Source organism: Perca fluviatilis, chromosome 5 (genome assembly GCF_010015445.1).
Source record: "Perca fluviatilis chromosome 5, GENO_Pfluv_1.0, whole genome shotgun sequence".
Taxonomy (NCBI): domain Eukaryota; kingdom Metazoa; phylum Chordata; class Actinopteri; order Perciformes; family Percidae; genus Perca; species Perca fluviatilis.
Window position 1 is genome coordinate 20,230,401 of NC_053116.1, and position 20,085 is coordinate 20,250,485.

Here is a 20,085-nt window from a genome sequence, read left to right on the forward strand (position 1 = left end):
ATTGTGACTGGCATTCGCTCAGATTAGGCTGTTATGGGATATTCTATCTCGGTCTAGACGCCGGGTGAAAAGTGGGCTTTTGGTGAGCGCGTATAGACGGAGCAATACAGCAGACAGAGGCACAGACCTCAATGCGCAAAGCCATATGTTGAATCAGCACTGTCCTTTAATGTCGTTATACTGTATTATATTAGCAGCAGCATCTAAAAAGAAGCAGGATGTTTCTTCTTCGCTTAAAAGGAATCAAGAAAAACACATTACTGCAAATCATCAAATGAGAATAGTGCCGATAGATTTGAATGATGCATGTGTACGCGCATAATGTGCGTGCGCGCCTTAAGTGTTTCTGTGATTTAGGTCGGCTGACATCCCCATTCTTTTAAGCTGCATGCGATGACAACTGGTTTGCTGGGGTTTGGTGGGCAATCAGCAGTGGCAGGTATGCATGTGAGTGGGTGGGTGTGTTCGTATTGATCCTCTGCGGGACCCGCATTCTACTGAACGGTTGACCTACATTCTGAACGACGCCTTCTCCCGGTATATCTGCTGTGATTGGGTTAACTGCAGCAAGCCTCTTTTTTTGGTACCATCCTCATACCCACGCCATGTGAGAATTATCTAATTGTATGTCTTAATGTGTGGGCTAATATAGGTCAGCTGCTCTGTGTAGGCTGTTTATGGTGACAGAGGAGATGCATACAAAGACTTGTATTTGTGACATAGAAATTAAGTAATTTAGTAAGAATTATAGAAATAATAATGGAGTTGACTTGCTTATGAGACTCATTAGGACAACTTGGACAGAGATGCTTGTATTGATTGTGTGTGTGTGTGTGTGTGTGTGTGTGTGTGGGGTTTGAGGGGGGTCAGCTTTGCTCTTTTTGGTCGACTGACCTCTATACCATCCATCGACCCTTTATGTAAACCCATTAGCAGAGTGGTCTGATATCAGGGCATTTAGACACACCCAGCAGACACAAACACTTTCGCCATCTAACCCATTGACACACACTCAAAAACATTTTCAGTTTTGAGTCGCAGAGGTACAACCAGGCTGTTTTTATCTGTGTGTTTGAGTTGGACACATGTGCTTAAACAGACTGGCTGTCAAAAGGTTGATAAACTATATGATGGAGGCCAGAGGTGGTAGTAGTAAGTGTGGCTCTGCACATTTAGTGTGGGTGTCAGCATTTGTGTGTGTGTGTGTGTGTGTGTGTGTGTGTGTGTGTGTGTGTGTGTGTGTGTGTGTGTGTGTGTGTGTGTGTGTGTGTGTGTGTGTGTGTGTGTGCGCACGTAATGAAACATAAAACATGCATCACTGGCTAACCAGTTCCAGGCAACACAAAGATTTGATCAACTCTATTAGTCATTTTGAAAGCAATCCAACATTAACTTGTCTGTCCCTGTGTGTTCTCATCTGAACAATATACAAATAGCCTGCTCAGCATGGCCCACCCCTATCTAGATCCTCCCCTGATTAACAACACAACCTCTTCCAAATAGCTGATTTGCAACATGGTGACATCACTCATTAATGTGTGTCACACCCAAATCCCCTCAGTTTTCTTTTAGTTAAATACAAAAGGAACACCGGTCACTGTGATGCAGACCAGGCTTGTGTCATTGCTGATGTCATGTAGCTGTGCATGGGAAGTGTTGGTCACTGCAGCTCTGATTGGTTGAATGCTTTTACAGCTTCCTGACTTTAGGTGCCTCACTGGAGACCCAGCATGTTAATTAAAGCTGAAATCCATAATGTTTTTAATTAATGTATAATAATTATACCCATCTGTATGGGGGAGTGAAGTGAATTCGCCACGCTATTCAGAAATGTCAGGTTTGTCAGGTGGCACTGGTCAGCTGGCGCCCCAATGTCCTCTAACTAAGACATTTTAGCAAATTAGGTTGTTTGTTTTTTACACACACAAACACACAAATGGTGTCATTTGTGCTAGAGGGCTCAGGGTCAAAGATAGAATAAGTTGTTTTGGAAACACACTTTGATGACTCAGACACAGAAGGGTCAGCAGCCTGTTGATAATGTTCTCACACCCTCATGATTCATAAACCGGTTTTTATTAATCTTCAGCACACACACATGTCCACACATGTGCAGATACTGTACATTTGAAAGCACACATTAGGTGTTGAAAGCCTTCTATCAACACAGGCATGTTTTGGATGTTTTCAAAAAGATTGCCGTTCACATAGAAACGGCAGAGTAATCAAAAACTAAATCTCTTTTCCTGGGCATGTGCAGGACACTTGATCCAGCAGCTGACCAACCATCACAATTTATGTCTGCAATTTTCACAAAAGCTTTACTTTCTGCATCCACACTGTCAGCATTTTCAGATTTATTCACAAAATGGCTTTATTTTTCAGTGGCCAACAAGGTCAAGTCAGAGTGGATGGAAGGCCAAAACACTAGCAGTGTTGAAATTAATCATTGCATCGATGCATCGCGATGTGGACAAGGAGGATTCTGCATCGATGCAGTGACAGACCATAATCGATTATTGCCTACTTACTTTAGTTACTTGTTATTTTTCTGGTTGCTGCTTTTTTTGGCTTTTGTCTGTTGTCTGCTGTGTTCAGACTCCACTTCATTCAGGATGTGTATTTTTGAGAGCAGATACAATACAAATGGGAGTTCATATATATATATGACTACTTGAATTTGTTGATTTAAAACCATGTGTAGCAATATGTAATAATGTTGACGACGTGAAGAATCGGGATGCATGGTGATATCGAATGGATTCGAATCGTTGACAGGATAGTCGTAATCAAATTGAATCGTGAGAGCAGTGAAGATTCACACCCCTACAAAACACATGGCCAAAGTAATTTTATGCGGCCACTCACTCTTGATGATTTGCAATCAAGTGAACAAGTTTAATTGTCCTGCCTACACGGTCATTAGGGAGACCTGAGAGCGAAACAACAGATGCTTTTAACCTGTGCTTGTAAGACACATGCACATACTCCTTTTTATTGTACACACAGGAGCCTGTGTTCACAAACAGAGCTCATATTTTCACAAGGTGGTGCCCCCGTGGTTTAGTGGGTTCCTCTGTTACATCAAAGCCAGAGAATGACCTACAGCCAGACAACAGTGCATCTTAACAGGCACGCTGGGAACAAGAGAGCAAGCTATAAGACTAACCTCAATGGCCATGGAGAATAATAACCTCTTGATGTCATTTTTACCTGATAGTGAAGTAGTTTTCTAGGAAATGTAGAGTGAGTAAAAAGCTCAGACAATGTCCTTCATTGAAACTTTCAGTTTTCTTTGAGTTTAGTGGAAAGTGAGACGATTGGTAACAAACTCGAGGCTGCAGATTTTAATTTTATTGGAACCTCTGGATCCGTAATTTTATTTTTGTGTGTGTCTTTGCACCCGTGCGATGGTATGCATATGTGTGTCTGCATATGTTGGAGGATTAGGGAGTGGGACCCCAGAATACACACGCTGGAATGTGAAGTGTGTGTTTTGAGCAGCCCGAGGGCAAGGAATGTCTCCCAAACTCACTGTAACAACTTTAAGTGGCATGACCAGAGTGCGCGTGTTATGAGTGACAGCAGGTGATGGGTGCGTGCTCCTTCAGGGTGCGTCCCCAGGTCCTGTCAGTCACCACCACATATGTTCACGAATGCACACAAAAACACACACATACAGCGACCTGTCTGTACGTGTCGCGTGCCCCAACAACATGGGAGTAATGTGTGTGTTTCAATAGTTGTCTGCTTTATCTCAGCCAGAAGAAGTGAAAGAGTATCTCTGCTCCAGTCAATGGGCCTTTCATTCTTTTTTATTCAGGTTGTGTTTGGACAACCTTTGGCAGGTGCTTAGTGGTGTTCTACTCAGATCTGTAGCCTCTTTGTGTAGCTTGATTTGATTAAAACACAAGTCTCACTTGTTGCTTTCTCTATCTTTCTCTCTGTTTATTCATATTTGTCCATCTCAACATATCTACTCTTAATTTAACCCAAAACTGATTTAAGAGCTGCAGCTTGGCCTCTTAAGTACCATCAACCCATAATCCACTGCCTTTAGCACATTTAACATCTCACCACAATGCTGCTGTTGTATGTACTAATCTGGGAGGTTAAGACATAATTAAGAAGTGGCATTAGTTGCAGAGGAGGGAAAAATAATTCTTTAGGGTGAGGATGCCCCCTGAAATGTTATTTACAGATCTGTACCAGTTGTTGTGACATGGCATGGCATTTGGTAGCCATGTTGAGCCACTGCCCTTTTACCCATGAACAACGGCTCACATCATGCTGACATCATAGTTCCTCCATCTGCTATATGTGCATGCATATGTCATGTGTGTGTATGACAGTGTGTGTTAGAGGGAGTTAGTTCCCTAGTGTGATGCATTCGGTAGTGCTGCAAACACTGACAGTATCCTTACTGTAAATTAACACCATCCTATGACAATTACATTTCTCAGTTAATATCAGTATTACACTTGGGTCTGTTCAACATTTGCCTTTCCAAAAACCCAACAGGTAAGCTGTATCATATTTCACTTTTTGTTGTTGTCGTTGACATGTCTGGAGGGAGGCCAGAGGAAATTCTACCCCAGGATCCAACCCCTGTCCCGGGCCTCTGCGTGCCGGGGTTCCCCTTGTTAGCTCCTCCCCAGTTCTTAGCCCTTGAGTTGTGGCTGGGAAGCGCTCCATGTTGCACCCCAGACTGAACTACTTATGGAGGTGATTTAAAAGGCTGTTCCACCTTGTCCCAGGAGTGCTGTCCCTCTTCTGCTTCCTGCTCTCTTGTAGAGAAGAAAAGGACTTTGGAAGAAACTCATGGTACTGTGGGGGTCAAGGGTTATTGAGTCATAAAAGAGCTCTGCTGGTCACCACCTAACACACTGAAACATTTTAATGTCTTCTGAAATCGAACATGCTTTGACCTAATTTATCATGCTCTTTACTCTAAGGGCATACAGTTACTTTGTGGGGAAATTGTTTAACCATTTTCTCCCATTCTTGCGTTAATTTATGCAAAATAAGTTCAAAGGCGTTTGAATTGTGGCTACATTCAAAGCCCTGCATCAGCCATGTTTAGACTGTCGGGCAGTAACCTTTAAACTTTAACCCTATTTGAGCTGAGTAAATAAAAGAAAAATACAAAGAAGAAGATGTGTCTGGTGCCTCTCAAGGAATCATCTGTACACCTCTCCTAGCTCCTACTGTTTTCCTTTTTGGGGCTTACGATATGAGAAGATCAAGATGACCCAGTATGTGTCAGCGTGATCAACAGTCACATAATGTTTGGTTCCTTATATGAAGCTTGGAACCTTCCACTGTTTCGACCGTCCTGTTTAATTTCACGTGGATAAAGTAGTTTAGAGCCAAGTCGTCTCTCAGCTGCAATGTGTTGAACTCTGAGCCAACTCCGTCCATCCACCCTGGGAGGTCAGGAGGATAGGAGAGATTCAGAGATAAATTTGCTGTGTGGGGAGAATTTTGCTGAAACAATTTCTTCTCTTCTTAAGCTGTACAGTTTTCACCATCTATCTCCACCTCCCCCACACTCAGAAAAGAAACATTTTACTGACCAGGATTCCTGATGCGTCTGAGTGCCTTTTCAGTGCTTTAACTTTCCATCCAGAAAGCCCCAAGCATTTGCAGAATGTGTCCCCTTCCTTGCGAGGAAACCTTGGATAAATGATGTACTTCAATATTCTTCTACACACACTTTAAAGCCAGTAATACGCAGCCTGGTTAGGTTAACCCCCAGCAGAGCAGTGACTTGAGCAAAGCTGCCGTTCCCACCAGCTCCCAGTCCTAACATCACACATTTCTAATTCAGAGACAAAGACAAAGACAGCTAATTCAAACTTCACTCCAGGGGACAGTGGCAATCTAGTGCATCTGATGTGTATGTGTTTGGGAGTGTATATGTGTGTGTTTGTGTCCTAAACCCCCAGGCCAGTGCTGTCAGGGATATGCCTGTCAAAGGCACAACAGGGTTTCTCCTCTGTGATGGCCATTTAGGGATGTGACCTCGTATTTTCCTCCATAGACTTACACTCACACATATATACACACTTACAGGACTGCTAACTGAGGCCCCTGGCCTGCTCTGACCCTGGTGGCAGAAGGAATTAGCAGTAATTACTAGCTCATTAACTCCAGCCTTTTCTCTAATCCCCTGTAATGCCCAAATACTGCTGTGTGTGGCGTGTGTATGTATGTGTGCACAAAAGACGGAGAGTCATCAGGCAGCCATCACACATTGTTTCATTCCACATCATGGAAATGGGACGGAGAGGAAATAATAAATAACGCTGAAGAGGAAATTAATTTCTCTGTTTAGTGTGTACCTTACAGCAGGCTGCTTGCACAATCTAGTTTTTAATTGGGTCTTGTCCATGATCTACTGTAAGTGTTTAACAATACAACTCAACAGAGAACCTGAATTGGGTGGCTAATTAAAAGCCATTTTTAACCACAGATTTGTTTGCTAATTACTCTAAACGTGCCCCAGACAACATGTCATCATTAAAAAGGGGTAGAATAAGTAATTCATGAGTGAGACTAAAGGTAATAACAGCATGTATAGCAGTGTTTCTCTTATAAGAACGTTCCGTGACTCCAGAGTGCAGCAGATGGCTGAAGCAGCTGAAATGACATTTGTGATCAGTCTGCCTGCATCTGAAGTACAATCACAGATATGTAATGTATACAATGACCATAGCTACAGTCTGCAGTGGCTGCATGTTCACGCAATGTCTTTAATGTACCTCCTGTGTCAGAGTTTGAGGCTTTCAAGATATAATAAGGGCTGGGCCTGCAGAGGGAATTATTTCATGGCCCTATATGGTGCAGTAGTGATGGATAATCCTACTCATCTTAAAAAAACAATGTTGCCTGCAGAATGTTTAAATGCTCATCCAGCCACTAAGAATATATATATATATATATATATATATATATATATATATATATATATATATAACATCAAGATTCAAGATACTTTATTGTCATTGTGTGAACATAATGACATTTCGTTGGTGGCAATCAGTGCAGCTAAAAACAAGAAAAAAACAAACAAATAAAAAGATTAAAAAAGACATTGCACATAGTACTCATATGAGTATTTGCAGAGTTTTTTTGTTATGTTTAGTTTTTTGGTTTGTTAAAGTGCTTTCATGACAGTAGTCCTTAGTCCTTAGCAGTTAAAGGTTGTATTTGTGTGCTTGTGCATGGAGAGGGGGGTTGATGGAGGCTACAGCTCTGGGGAATAATCTGTTCCTCAGTCTGTTAGTCTGGGTTTTTGATGGTTCCCAACCTCTCATATTTCCATTTTATTGGAAAATGACGATTTTGCTATATGCTTATAATCCACCAAGGTGAATCACAGATCTGTGCGTATGAGTGTGTTTTTTTCCTGATGATAAGCTGCTGAAGTGGTCCAGGGACCCATATTGTTAGCCATCTGTGCATACAATCCATATTCACCCTCTCCTTCAATCTTATAAGGTGAATGTCCATCCATCCATATTTGTGCGACCTCATGCACATTGCATGATTTTTGTTATAAATCAACTCTACTGCATTTATTTAAGACTCTGTCTCCCAGATGGTCAGTGCAGCCATGATTGTGTTGAAGAGGAGAAGCATCACATGACTATGGGCGTGGCCAGTCATGCTTGTCCCCCCTGCACATGAGTCATTTTGTTTTTTAATCATTGTGAGTATTTTTGAGAAAACTGTCCACTCTGTTATGTTGTTTTATGCCTCCAGTCTGTAGAGGCTGTTGAGGCAGACAGCGTGACATAATGTTGCTGTTTAATGTTCTTTTTATATGATAAACAGGGATGTCGGACTGGGGGGGAAAAGGGGACTGAGTACCCAGGGCCCTCATGTGAGGAGGGCCCAAAAAGATGCTAGAATGAATAGCCGTGGATGCGGAGAGGGGCCTATAGAAAATGCCTTTCTACAGGCCCCAGAATGTTGTGCTACACTCCTGAAGATAAACAACATTATTATTGTACCCTTACACCTGCTGTAAGTTGGAATGGGGCATTTTTGTAGTACAATGGTTGAGGAGTTTTTCAATTGGTTGTTTTTTGCATAGGCATATGTGTCCTTCTCTATGTCCCTCACCTGACTTAGAGGCCAAGTTTCCTGCTGTTTTCTGCCTCTTCAAACAGACCTTCTCTCTCGCAGATAGAGATCTAGCTGCAATAACTGAATTGTATGGGCAGATACACAAGCACAGACAATTCATCTCACCTTATTGTCATCTCTAGCACCAGTCACAGTCTCACATATTTAGTCTTTAGAGAATCTAATGACTTCAACAGCCCTTTCATGCGTGCCCCCTCCGGTTTCTGAGCCGACTGCCGAGTGCCAGTCTGGCATTGCCCTACTTTCCATTTGCCTGAAAAGGCATCACTACAACCAGGAACCTGATTTAGCCATTTTGGGTTCTGCCATGTGACACTGTGGATTTTAATAGGAATGGAAAGTTCCTGTCCATTGTAGGACTGCAGAAACACTTTCCATGCTTTTACGCAAGTGAGAGAGACTGTGTCCAACTATCACCCTGTATAAAATGTGTTTAACCCCATAAGGGTACAAAGGGTATAAAAAGTATGTTGTTCTTGTATCATTTCATCCTTTTTACAAAGTCTCCTATGTTAGCTAACACCCTCCAACTGTCCCCGATATTCTCATCTTTTCTGCTCCACTATGGTCTAATTAGTAATTTTCTGCTAGCTTTTGATTGACCAGGTTGCATTAGCACTGTTGAAGGTGCCCTCTGGAGTGTTACTCACAAAAATGCATTGTGTGTGTCCTTGAGGTCTAACAAACATGTCGAGTGCATTTCATTTCTCACAAAACATTTGCTAAGCCAATTTTTAAGTATTTTTTTATTCAAGCATTGTTCACATCCATGTTTACTAGCTTGTGGCCTTCTTCTTCACTGCCTTCGCTGGTGCATTGCAGCATATCTTGGCCCGGTACTGCCACCTGTTGATCAGTGGAACAGTGCGACTCCATTGGTAAGACTGTATCGTGTCACAAGATAAAAGATCCACTCATAGAAAAACTGCTCTGTAGCGCTATTACAGGTCTAAAATTCCACAGGGAACCTTGAAGGTCACATTACTAAACATTCATAATCATTTCACCTTGCTGATCTGGTGGAATATTCAGATTTTGTTGCAAAGGGAGCTATAATTAGATAACAAGATTGATAATGTCATTGTGCTCCTCCTTGCTATTGATCTGTTGTTTAGTGCAAGGCTTTGCATAAGTGCACTTACATTCTCTATAATGTGCCTTGACTATCGATCAGGTAATTACTTAATTGTTTTTTAGTTTTTATTTTGTTCTGTGTAGGAGAGTAAGTCTGTCTCCTTCCACAATCACTAACCATCTTCTGACCATGCAGCAAAGTCAGAAATTACTTCTGAAAGTTTAATTCCACAGGAGAGCTTCAGCATCACATTCCTCCAAATGGCCTGCATGCAGTTTTAACAAATGTTTGTTTAGATGGAACAGCTTATCAACCAATACTGTTAAGTCTGTTCCCTGAGGCTGGCAAGACTCCAACTCCCACCAAGCACTGCTCCCACAAATTACAGGCAAAGCTGCTTTGTCTCTGCAGTGGCTTTTTTCTTGCTTCTGGATCTAACATATTTCTCTCACTTTCTTTCTGCCATCTCTCAACCTCAAAGAGATCAGGAGAGGAGACGGGGGGAGAAGGGAGTGCAGAGCTCTCATAATGAGCAGCAAAAAAGACCATTCACATTGAGATCAGGGCAATTAGCTCCATAGTCTGAATAGTGAAGGAACACAGAAGCCTGTTAATAAAAGCTAGTATTAAGCTCAGCAGCAGCTATTCAACTATTGTCTTGATAGTTTGTGAGGCTCACTGTTTGCGTTGGTGTGCCGACCCTCTCTGCAGACGGAGGAACAAAGAAATCATGTCTCTGTGAAAGGATGATGTTGTTTGTATTGACCGCAATGACCTTTATCAATCTGGAAAATAAAAATGAAATATTAAAACCATTTGAAATATTCTGCAATTTACGTTAAACATTCTCCCTTTCTGAGAGATGACATATTCTAAGTTTGCTCTCTGACTCATTGTGGCTTTTCTTAGACTAGGACACCAAATGTGTGCCACTGGCTCAGGACGACAGAATACAGTGTGTCCATGTGGCATATTCGCAGCTCAGCAGGATGCTGCATTTTGCACATGGTGCGCAGAAAGAAATCATCGGTCAGGTGGAGGTGAAGAATGAGTTTAATCAAGCGCATCTCAGATTAAATGACATTTATTGCAGCCTAAATCGAATCAACATTGATTTTCATTTTGCTTATGAAATTACAGTTACAGGGTACCATTTCTCAATGTCCTGATCCTTTCCCTGCAACGGGGTTCTTTAGATTGAGATCAGGTCTAAAAAGGTCAGGTCTAAAGTCGCAATAGTCCTATGAAATTTAACATTCATTAGTAGGGCATGCAGATGTGGTTTATGGCCATGATTTTCCCTCTGTACTTTGATTTAAACACATACATTATACAATAATGTATGTGTTTAATACTGTAGCTGGCTGGTGTTATTTAGCTTTTCAGAGGAAGATATAATTTAGGGTTGGTTAATTCAAATTAACACAAATGTGACATGGAAGTGGCTTTACTAAAATGGTGCTTGCCATGAGACACTTGCTAATCTGAATTGTGTGCTAATATTATCCCTCGGTCTCTGCAGCTGCTGCTAAAGAATAAAAAAGATGAGGCGGAGCGAAGAGAGATTATGACAGGAGATTTCAAAAGCTTTGTCAATTGAGGTAGAGGAGGCAAGTTGGTGGACGTTTCGAGGGAGAGTTGAGAGACAATCCTCTTGAGAGAGTTCATCACGTCCTGAGATGTTGACGAGGTTTTCTGTGTGTCATCAACAACACTTCTCTTTTCACTATAGCTCTCTTTTTTTTCACACTTGTCGTTTCAGTTCTTTCTTTGCTTCCCACACGCCACTTCACCCTCTTCTCTCGAGTATTCTCGTGTTTCATCGCCCTCTTTTCAAGCTTCCTTTTATCTCACCCATTTGAGTTAATGGAGGACTATAGATGGCAAAGAAGAGCTGGACCACATGACACTGGTCATGTGGTCAGGATCTGGTGCAGCCGTATATATCGCCAGACAGTGATTGAGGATATCAGGTTTTGGCTTGGAATTTTTTAGCCCAAAACTTGGACACAGTGTTTTTATATCAGAAAATCAAGTTTAGTTTTTCTGCTCACAGAACTTAAAAGCGGGGCTTTTGAAGTCTGACTGAACATAATGTCTGCGGATCAAAGCTAAAGGCAGATCAAGTCTTTTCCAAGATAGTCACACTGAAATTCATGTGCATACGCTGTGAAAACTGTACGATGCCTTATGTGCCTCTTGGCGGCCACATCGTCTCAACTTTTATTTACTTTCTGACTTTCTACTTTCAGTGTTTATATTTTTTTTTTTTGGGGGAGAGAAGGTGTGCTTTCCCCTTCCCCCTCATCCGCCCCCCCAGTCAAGTCCCCAGGGTACAGTGTGACCCATACAGGCACCCAACCGGAAGGCCCACACCACTATCCTCCCCTGTGCCACAGTATACATGACCTCATTAGGCAAAGCCCCACCCTCACAACTTGTTTTACAGTATATTATGATATCAGTCAAACCTACTGACCCTAATAAGATAAACCCCCCAACCCCCTAACTTCCTAAGCCTGACCTACTTAATGTATATGAGCACATGTGGATGTACACCCAAACACACCTCTCAGATGTGCCTTTTTCTCCCCCACTTTCCTCCTTTGTCATTCCTACAAGTCATTGTGTTGAGCAAGATGACACATTCGTTCCAATTAGATGTATGCTAGATAGGTCATATTACTGTATTCCATATATTTTATCACCACACAGGAAATGGTCAAATGTCACAATTGATTTTATTTAATTTTTTTATTTAATCTCTCCTGGTTGGGGTTCAGATTCAAGCAGCAATCTTGTAAATGTTCAACAGGGTTCCTGGGTAGACCACACAACAGACCATGACCATAGTCTAATCTAGGCAACACAACAGCATGTATGGGTTTCTGCCTGTCAAATATCAGAAATGAATCATGTTGGCAGAACTAGACAATCTAAAGGTGATGTTGAGTAAAAATGGGTACATACAAGCAACACTGTATCATGAAATAGTTCCTAGAATGCACCAAACATCATGGATCACTGATATTCTAGTTAGTTTGAAGTATGATGTCTTTCAATACTATTGTTTTAGATATACAGAGGTAACAACAATAGGATTTTCAGAACAATTGCTCTTGAGTGGGAAAAGAAAAACAGCTAAGCAGATGTGTGCCAAGCGGACAGACTTCATAGTCCTGGCACAGACTCCCCTCTTGCATACTCTCGTGGGCACATGCATCAGTGTATATGTTCTTCGGTGCTATTTTTGTGTGTGTGGGTTTAGATAATGTCGAGAGCGCTCCAATTTTCAGCTCGCCAAGTGTTTGCAGCACATGCAGTGTGAAAGTTAACTATATAGAGTGAGCAGCGTTTCAAATATGGTCTATGAATATTTAATCAAAAGACAAACGGTAAGACATGGAGCCAAGTGAGCCAACCGCTGATGTAACTTAGCTGGTGGAGCTTTGTTAGTTTTATGCAGTGTATAACTTTGAAGAGATATCCAGTTAATTGTCACAGATTATTTTGTTTTTGTCAGATCTTCTCGGATATGGGAGCATGTGATGGTATGTGATACTTGATCGATCTTTGCAGGGAAGCAGAAATAGCTTCTGTACGCCCTTGGAGTTGGAAAGGATTTGGTGTCTTGATTCACAGAAAGGTGGATTCGTAATGGCATTGGGGCTTAATTTAACACAAAATAGCTTTTAGCTGCAGCTGTAGTTCCAATGAGACAACCTGTAGGGGGACCGAACCGGGAAAAGTGACATAGTACTCAAACACTTGCCCAAATTTGTTCACCCTGAAAATAGGATCACATCTCTATCATCTGTCTGGATTTAACCTAATTAGTGTAGTTTACTAGCAGTCTAATGCACTGATTTAGGCTCTGAAATTACACTTTTGATCACACATGATAGCAAATTTGTTAGGCAGGACATTACATATTTCTTCTAACTACAAGATGTGGTCTATTATTCAGTGGATCCCAAACTTCTTTAAGACACTGCATTGAAGTAGCTATCTATTGTAACCATTTATCCATTACTTTTAGCTAACTATTTGATGGCATTATTTGTTATTTTTAGCTTTACATTTTAACCATTTATCTATTATTTTAAACTAACATTTTTAATTCTTTCTCCATTACTTTAAGCCAACTATTTTGTTTGACTTCTCTTTTTGCTTTTTTTTCACATGCTCTAATACTAGCATTCTCAATATGCTAGTAATTTCCATTTTTCTAAAATGAGTTGTGCTACTCCATAATATTTTCACGTGCTCCCTGATAATTGCAGAAGCAGCATGCTTTAATATATGAATATCATCTGACACATCTTCTTTGTCATCGTTTCTTTTAGTTGGGATGAGAGCAGTTCCATCAGCAGCGGTTTGAGTGATGGCTCAGACAACCTCAGCTCTGAAGAGTTCAACACGAGTCCCACTCTCAACTCCCTTCCCACCACTCCCATCGGCTCCCGCAGAAACTCAGCCATAGTGGTAAGTAACGCACACACAAGCGTTCACACAACATACGCACACAAAGCCGTCTGCCACAGATTAGCAATGTGTGTCGCTTACAGTAGTATTGATTAAGCTGTTAATCCAGTGAGGTATTGATGAGGTGATGAATAATGTGTCAAACACTCTGTGTCAGTGTAGAGAGGACATACACACAAATAACACACAACAGGCAGCAGGACACTGGCATCAGAGATAAAGCCTGATTAAGTATTCTATGCACAGCCATAATATTTATCACATCTGCAGCGATCAATGTTCGCCGCAACACACACTGCATGCTGGATAGCTGCATTGTTCCACAAGGCTCCCTTTTGATCTTTTGTTGGGGTTTTAAAGAGGTAATTTTTTTATTGTAATCAGGCTTATTTTGGAGGTTTTAGAGAGGAACATCTAGTGGGACTGTAGTTGTTGGTTACTGATCTAGGCAACATTTATCAATATACCAAAAATCTAAAATGTATGCCATGTGGTGTTTTGGGACTTTTATCATAGCAGTTCAAGCTCTGATTGAGTCAAAAGTTTTTTTTTCAGATTCCGCTGATCCAGAGCCTGTAGTTTTGGTCCAGTTCAGCAGTATAATTAGCTTGACTGAAACAACTGTCCAAAGTGATTATCTTTGAACTGATTGATTGAAGTGCACTGATGTATAAGCTGCAGTTTTAAACATATGCTGTGGGGATGGGAGGATTTGGGACTCATGACTTCAGTGCTTCTAAAATCCTGTCTGCAGCTATGCTTGAGGTTCTTCATTGTCCATCTGTAGCTGTATGGATTCCAGACTGTGTGTGTGTGTGTGTGTGTGTGTGTGTGTGTGTGTGTGTGTGTGTGTGTGTGTGTGTGTGTGTGTGTGTGTGTGTGTGTGTGTGTGTGTGTGTGTTTTCACAGAGTGTGTGATGTAGGTCACACCTCCACAATGTGCTTTATGTGACGGATGTAGGAGGGATCTTAGAGAAAGAGAGACGAGAGATGGAGGGAGTTAGAGAGAGCAAGAGGGAATCAGTGTAACCATGGCAACTGAGGTGTAGGGATGCTGAGAGTGTGGGTCTTTGTCTTCTCCCATATACTGAAGGACAGGTCTAGAATGGCCATCTGCACACACACACACACACACACACACACACACACACACACACACACACAGGGCCATCTGCAGTTCTGCATCCAGGCCAGCGAGCCACAAGAACCGGGGCACCTCCCTCCACGCCTAGTTGCAGGAGTCATAGCAACCATTACCCCCTTATGGCATTATTACCATGGTATCCAAACCTAACCTCATCATGCACCCCACATTGTCTAATACACATGGTTCCTGTTCTTTCACCATTCTCAGTTGAGTTTTCTTTATCGGTTTCTCTTTGTCTTTGTGTCCCGAAGCCATTTCTTTGTCTCCGTTTTCTCCTCTGTATCACTCCCCCTTTTCCCTTTTTGCTCCTGTTGATTTTAATTCCCTCAAAGGCAGCTCTGACTTTACATCCGTTCCTCATCTCTCCCACATATTGCATAATGTACTCAATAAGGATATAAGGTTGGAGGAAAGACGGGGGCACAAAGAAGACATGGCTGAGAGAGATGAGAGAGAGAGAGAGAGAGAGAGAGACACACAGAGAGAGAGAGAGAGAATCAAAGCCAGAAAGTGGTGTATGTAGGTGGTACAAATCCTATATTTCGATAGTCCAAGTATTCAAGTTAATACACATTGTTTTCACTTTGTGTGTGTGTGTGTGTGTGTGTGTGTGTGCGTGTGTGTGTGTCTGCCTGCCTATCTGTCTGTATGTGTTGTTATCATGTTTTGCCACGGCTATCTGTTTCAATAATCAGGGAATGTATGTGAGGAAATGACAATGTTTTATCAACAAGGTCTGGTCAGACAGGACACACATACTTACCTGCACACACACACACACGCACGCACGCACGCACACACACACACACACACACACTTATACCTCCTTCTTATGTGATGTGAACCTGTCCATGGGGTCTATTGATTTTAATAAAAAAGGAATTCAGCATATGAGTCCTCATGAGAACCGCTGGGTGCAACACACACACACACACACACACACACAAACCTCCTGATGCATTGTGTAACTGTCAGTCTCCTGCAGGGGGGAGAATAATCTGCCTCTGTGAAATATCGGTCCTCATGCAGACTATTATAAACACTTACACACTTAAACAGGGATTGTGTATTGCATTTAGTTATGGAAGGATCTCAGTCTAATTAAGGTTGACCTGAAGACTGAGTAGTGCACAAAATTGTTCTCTGCTCTCTCTTAAAGGTCCCATGACATGGTGCTCTTTGGATGCTTTTCTATAGACCTTAGTGGTCCCCTAATACTGTATCTGAAGTCTCTTTCACGAAATTCAGCTTTGGTGCAGAATTCTAGCCACTAGAGCCAGTCCCACAGTGAGCTTTCCTTAGGATGTGCCATTTCTGTGTCTGTAGCTATTGAGGAGGAGAGAGGGAGGGGCAAGGTGGAGGGTGGGGGTGTGGCCTTGACCAACTGCCACTTTGCTCATTTGAAAGCCATGATGCCTCTCTCTCATGGGTTGGCCAAATTCTCTGGGCGGGCAAAGCAGAGAAAGGGGAGGTAACCTTGCTTGTTATGACCTCATAACAAGCAAGATTCCAGAACGGCCCATCTGAGCTTTCATTTTGTCAAAGGCAGAGCAGGATACCCAGGGCTCGGTTTACACCTATCACCATTTCAAGCTAATTGGGGACCATAGGCAGGCTGGGGGAACGCATATTAATGTTAAAAAACCTCATAAAGTGAAATTTTCATGCCATGGGACCTTTAAATCTTTTGTCGTGAGTACACTTCCATATGTAATCCCCATAAACACACAGAAGACCTTGACTCATTAATGACCTCACATTTCACATTAATTTAACATTTGACATACTTCCTTATTGGATTATGTTTAAGCTGTGTTGTCTATTTTCTCCGTGTAGCTCAGTGTGTGTGAGTCTTTGTGTCTCAGCTAATATTTTTGTAGTAGTGTGCTATGTGTGTACATGCATACATACACCACGTAAAAAAATAACAAATGAAATTCGAATGGTATTATAGAGGACGAGTGACAGCTCTAGTGTGTGTGTGTATGTGCGCGTGTGTGTTTGTGTGTGTGTGTTGGGCAGTTCCTTCCCCTGCTGTCTCTTTTGAAGTGTTCAAATAGAGCATACAATAGGATTCAGACTTGCGAGATGAGACATCAGTGAGTGTGTTTTGGGGTTAACTGAGTTAGACATGTTGTTTTGCTCAGTAAGCATCAAGATGAGGCAGAGTCTGAGGCTCTGTCTGAGTTCACACACCTCCTCATATGACAAACTGCGGCCAATGATGAACATGAAGTACAGATTTCAAGGGATACACGTTTTTGCATAAATGATCCAATGAGATGTCCCATTGGCTCATTCTTCCCAGTGCCCCGAGCTAACTCTGTAACATGGATTGTGTTAAGGGATGAGAAAAGAGTCAGAATCATCCAAGAGAAGCGACAGTGTGCCCCAACCGCGTTGCGTCGCTAGGGCGGGAATCAGCTCACGTAAAAACCCGACCCGTCTGTAAACACAGACCAATGAGTTTAGCGCGCGAGTCAGAGGGTCGCCCCGTGGTGCAATGAAAGTGAGGGCCGGCTGAGGTGGGTTCCCGGTCCCTCGGGGTTGGGCACACCACCGGCCTGTCTCGCCCGCACCGTCGGGGAGGTGGAGCCTGTGAGCGCGTGCGAGGGTGAAGCCAGAGGAAACTTTGGTGGAGGCCCATAGCGGTCCTGACGTGCAAATCGGTCGTCCGGTCACACAGACCTCTGTAGTGATTTGCAGCCATATCTCCACAAAAGGCCAAAATAGCCAATTTGCCTCTCTTTCTCTTCATTCTTCTCCTCCTCAGCACCTGCTCATTAATGCTATGGCTGGCATTTGAAATAAAAGTGAAAATGCTTACTTCCTCCATAACCTCCCTAACTATAGTGCAACAGCGTGCTGCGTCTGATGTCTTTGTTATTGTTCTTTTGCGCATGTGGGTCATTTCAAAACCGCAAACAGTTCACACTGAAATCTGATATAGGCCACATTTTAAAAGGTAATGTGAACAGCCAAGTAAAAATCGGATCTGAGCAAAAAATCTGAATTAGGCATTAAGACTTGCGGTGTGAACGGAGCCGTATTGGGGTGGAGTTTGGAGGATTACATACATCTTAAAGTTCTTTTTAATATTATTATAATCTTAGTAGTGGTACACACAGATGCATTGCTTCTTAAACATTTTCTTGACACAGTGTCTCTAAGCATGTGTCTGTCTTTCTCTTTCTAGATGCGTACAGATGCAGAGAAGAGATCTCTGGTGGAGAGCGGTCTGTCCTGGGACACTGATGACACAAAACCCAGCCGCAAGAGCCAGGGCAGCGGCGTCTATGATACAGGAAGTCTCAAGTCCGAATCAGCCAATAAATGGAAAAAGACCCGGACGCAGGGTGAGGGGCTAGATGGAGGGAAGGGCGAACTGAAAAAACCTCAGACCCTGGGTCAAGGAAATGTGTTGAAGAAAGGAAGACACCCACCTGTGGGAGTCACCTCCCCGATCACACACACCTCTCAGAGTGGGCTGAAAGTGGCAGGTGAGAGGAGAAAACACACACACACTAAAACACACAAACACACAGACACATTTAGTGAGGTGAAATATATATATAGCTACACTTGAAATGGTTTCATAACCTGAGCGGACTGACACATGTTCCCTTCTCTCTGGCAGTCTCACACCCACACACAGTAATAGACACACTCTCTGTCTTTGTCCCACACATTCATCCACAGCTGCAGCCCACCCTCCGGGCCTTTAGAAAGTGGTGCCATGGCAGGAAGGGAGTGGGTGGTGATGGGCGTTTGATGCCCATCACCACCCACTCCCTTCCTGCCAGCCAACCACACACACACACACACACACACACACACACACACACTGACCAACCATGTTTTTTTCTTCCTATTGGTCCAGCCTTTTACTGTGCAAGCTTTATTTTTGTGCCAGACAGAAGTAATTTATAGCAGTTTAATAAAGGCCTTGTACCCGAAACAACTGGACCAGAGACAGTGTGTGTGTTTGTAATAGTGTGTGAGTGCAGACCTGTCTGAGTATGTGCCAGCCTTACAGAGTGTCACCCATCACACTTAACACGCACACACTCTCACACATAAAGAGCACAATAGTGTGGATTGTGCATCGGCCTTTTAAGCACACCATCTGTGTGCTCTTAACTTAAGCACACACACAAACACAAACACACACACACATACACATATAGACAACCAAAAAAAAAGTTGGTTGCGCTGTTGTTGGCCAATCTAATTACACAGTGTCTGTGTAAACAGTCCTCTTTCTGTGGGACTGTCCTGTGTTTTCATTGCCAGCTGTTGAAATGACAGATATGCCAAACAAGTGTGTTGAACCAGCCTGTGATCTCTGTGCCAGGCTGTTATTGTTATTGATGTGAACACTATGAATCTGCTATCAAGGTTATTCAATCTGCCACAGAGTTTCAGACTCTAATTAATCAGATGATGAAGTCAAGTGAAAGCAGACTGTAAAAGGTTGCTGTAGCTTATCAGTGTGGAGGAGTTCATGAATTTATCCAAGTGAGCAGCAGAATTTCTTAGATAGTTAGAGAGGTCTCTATCGCTCATGCTGGAGATCAGTTCATTGCTGAGGTTTGGCAGGTTTGTGTGTGTGTGTGTGTGTGTGTGTGTGTGTGTGTGTGTGTGTGTGTGTGTGTGCGTGCGTGCTAGGGCTGGGCAATATATCAATATTATATCGATATCGTGATACAAGACTAGATATCGTCTTAGATTTTGAATATTGTAATGTCGTGATATGACATAAGTGTTGTCTTTTACTGGTTTTAAAGGCTGCATTACAGTAAAGTGATGTACTTTTCTGAACTTACCAGACTGTTCTAGCTGTTCTATTATTTGCCTTTTCCCCACTTAGACATTATGTCCACATTACTGATGATTATTGATCTAATATCTAAATGTGAAGATATTTTGTTAAAGCACCAATTGTCAACCCTAGAATATCGCCGCAATATCGATATTGAGGTATTTGGTCAAGAATATCGTGATATCTGATTTTCTCCCTATCGCCCAGCCCTAGTGCGTGCGTGCGTGCGTGCATGTGTAGTAGACACAGAAAGTGTGAGATCTTTAAAGAAGCAACATTTCCAGGGATAGACATGTACTTCCATACTATATAATTATTATGTAGCATATTCTGTAGTATGCACTATATACTAACCATATTGTATACTTTTGTAGTTAGTGCAGCTTAGGTTTTGTTCATTTT

At 42.3% G+C, this 20,085-nt stretch overlaps 1 protein-coding gene across 10 annotated transcripts in view; it reads left to right on the top strand.

Moving 5' to 3' along the window:
• Nucleotides 1–20,085, top strand: part of LOC120558875 (neuron navigator 1-like) — a 97,151-nt gene that overhangs the window by 56,244 nt on the left and 20,822 nt on the right. For all 10 annotated transcript variants that reach the window (XM_039800193.1, XM_039800191.1, XM_039800197.1 and 7 more), the window contains 2 exons: nucleotides 13,576–13,714; nucleotides 18,058–18,361. In XM_039800193.1, the coding sequence (XP_039656127.1) occupies nucleotides 13,576–13,714; nucleotides 18,058–18,361 (443 nt within the window). The remainder of the gene's footprint in view (nucleotides 1–13,575; nucleotides 13,715–18,057; nucleotides 18,362–20,085) is intronic.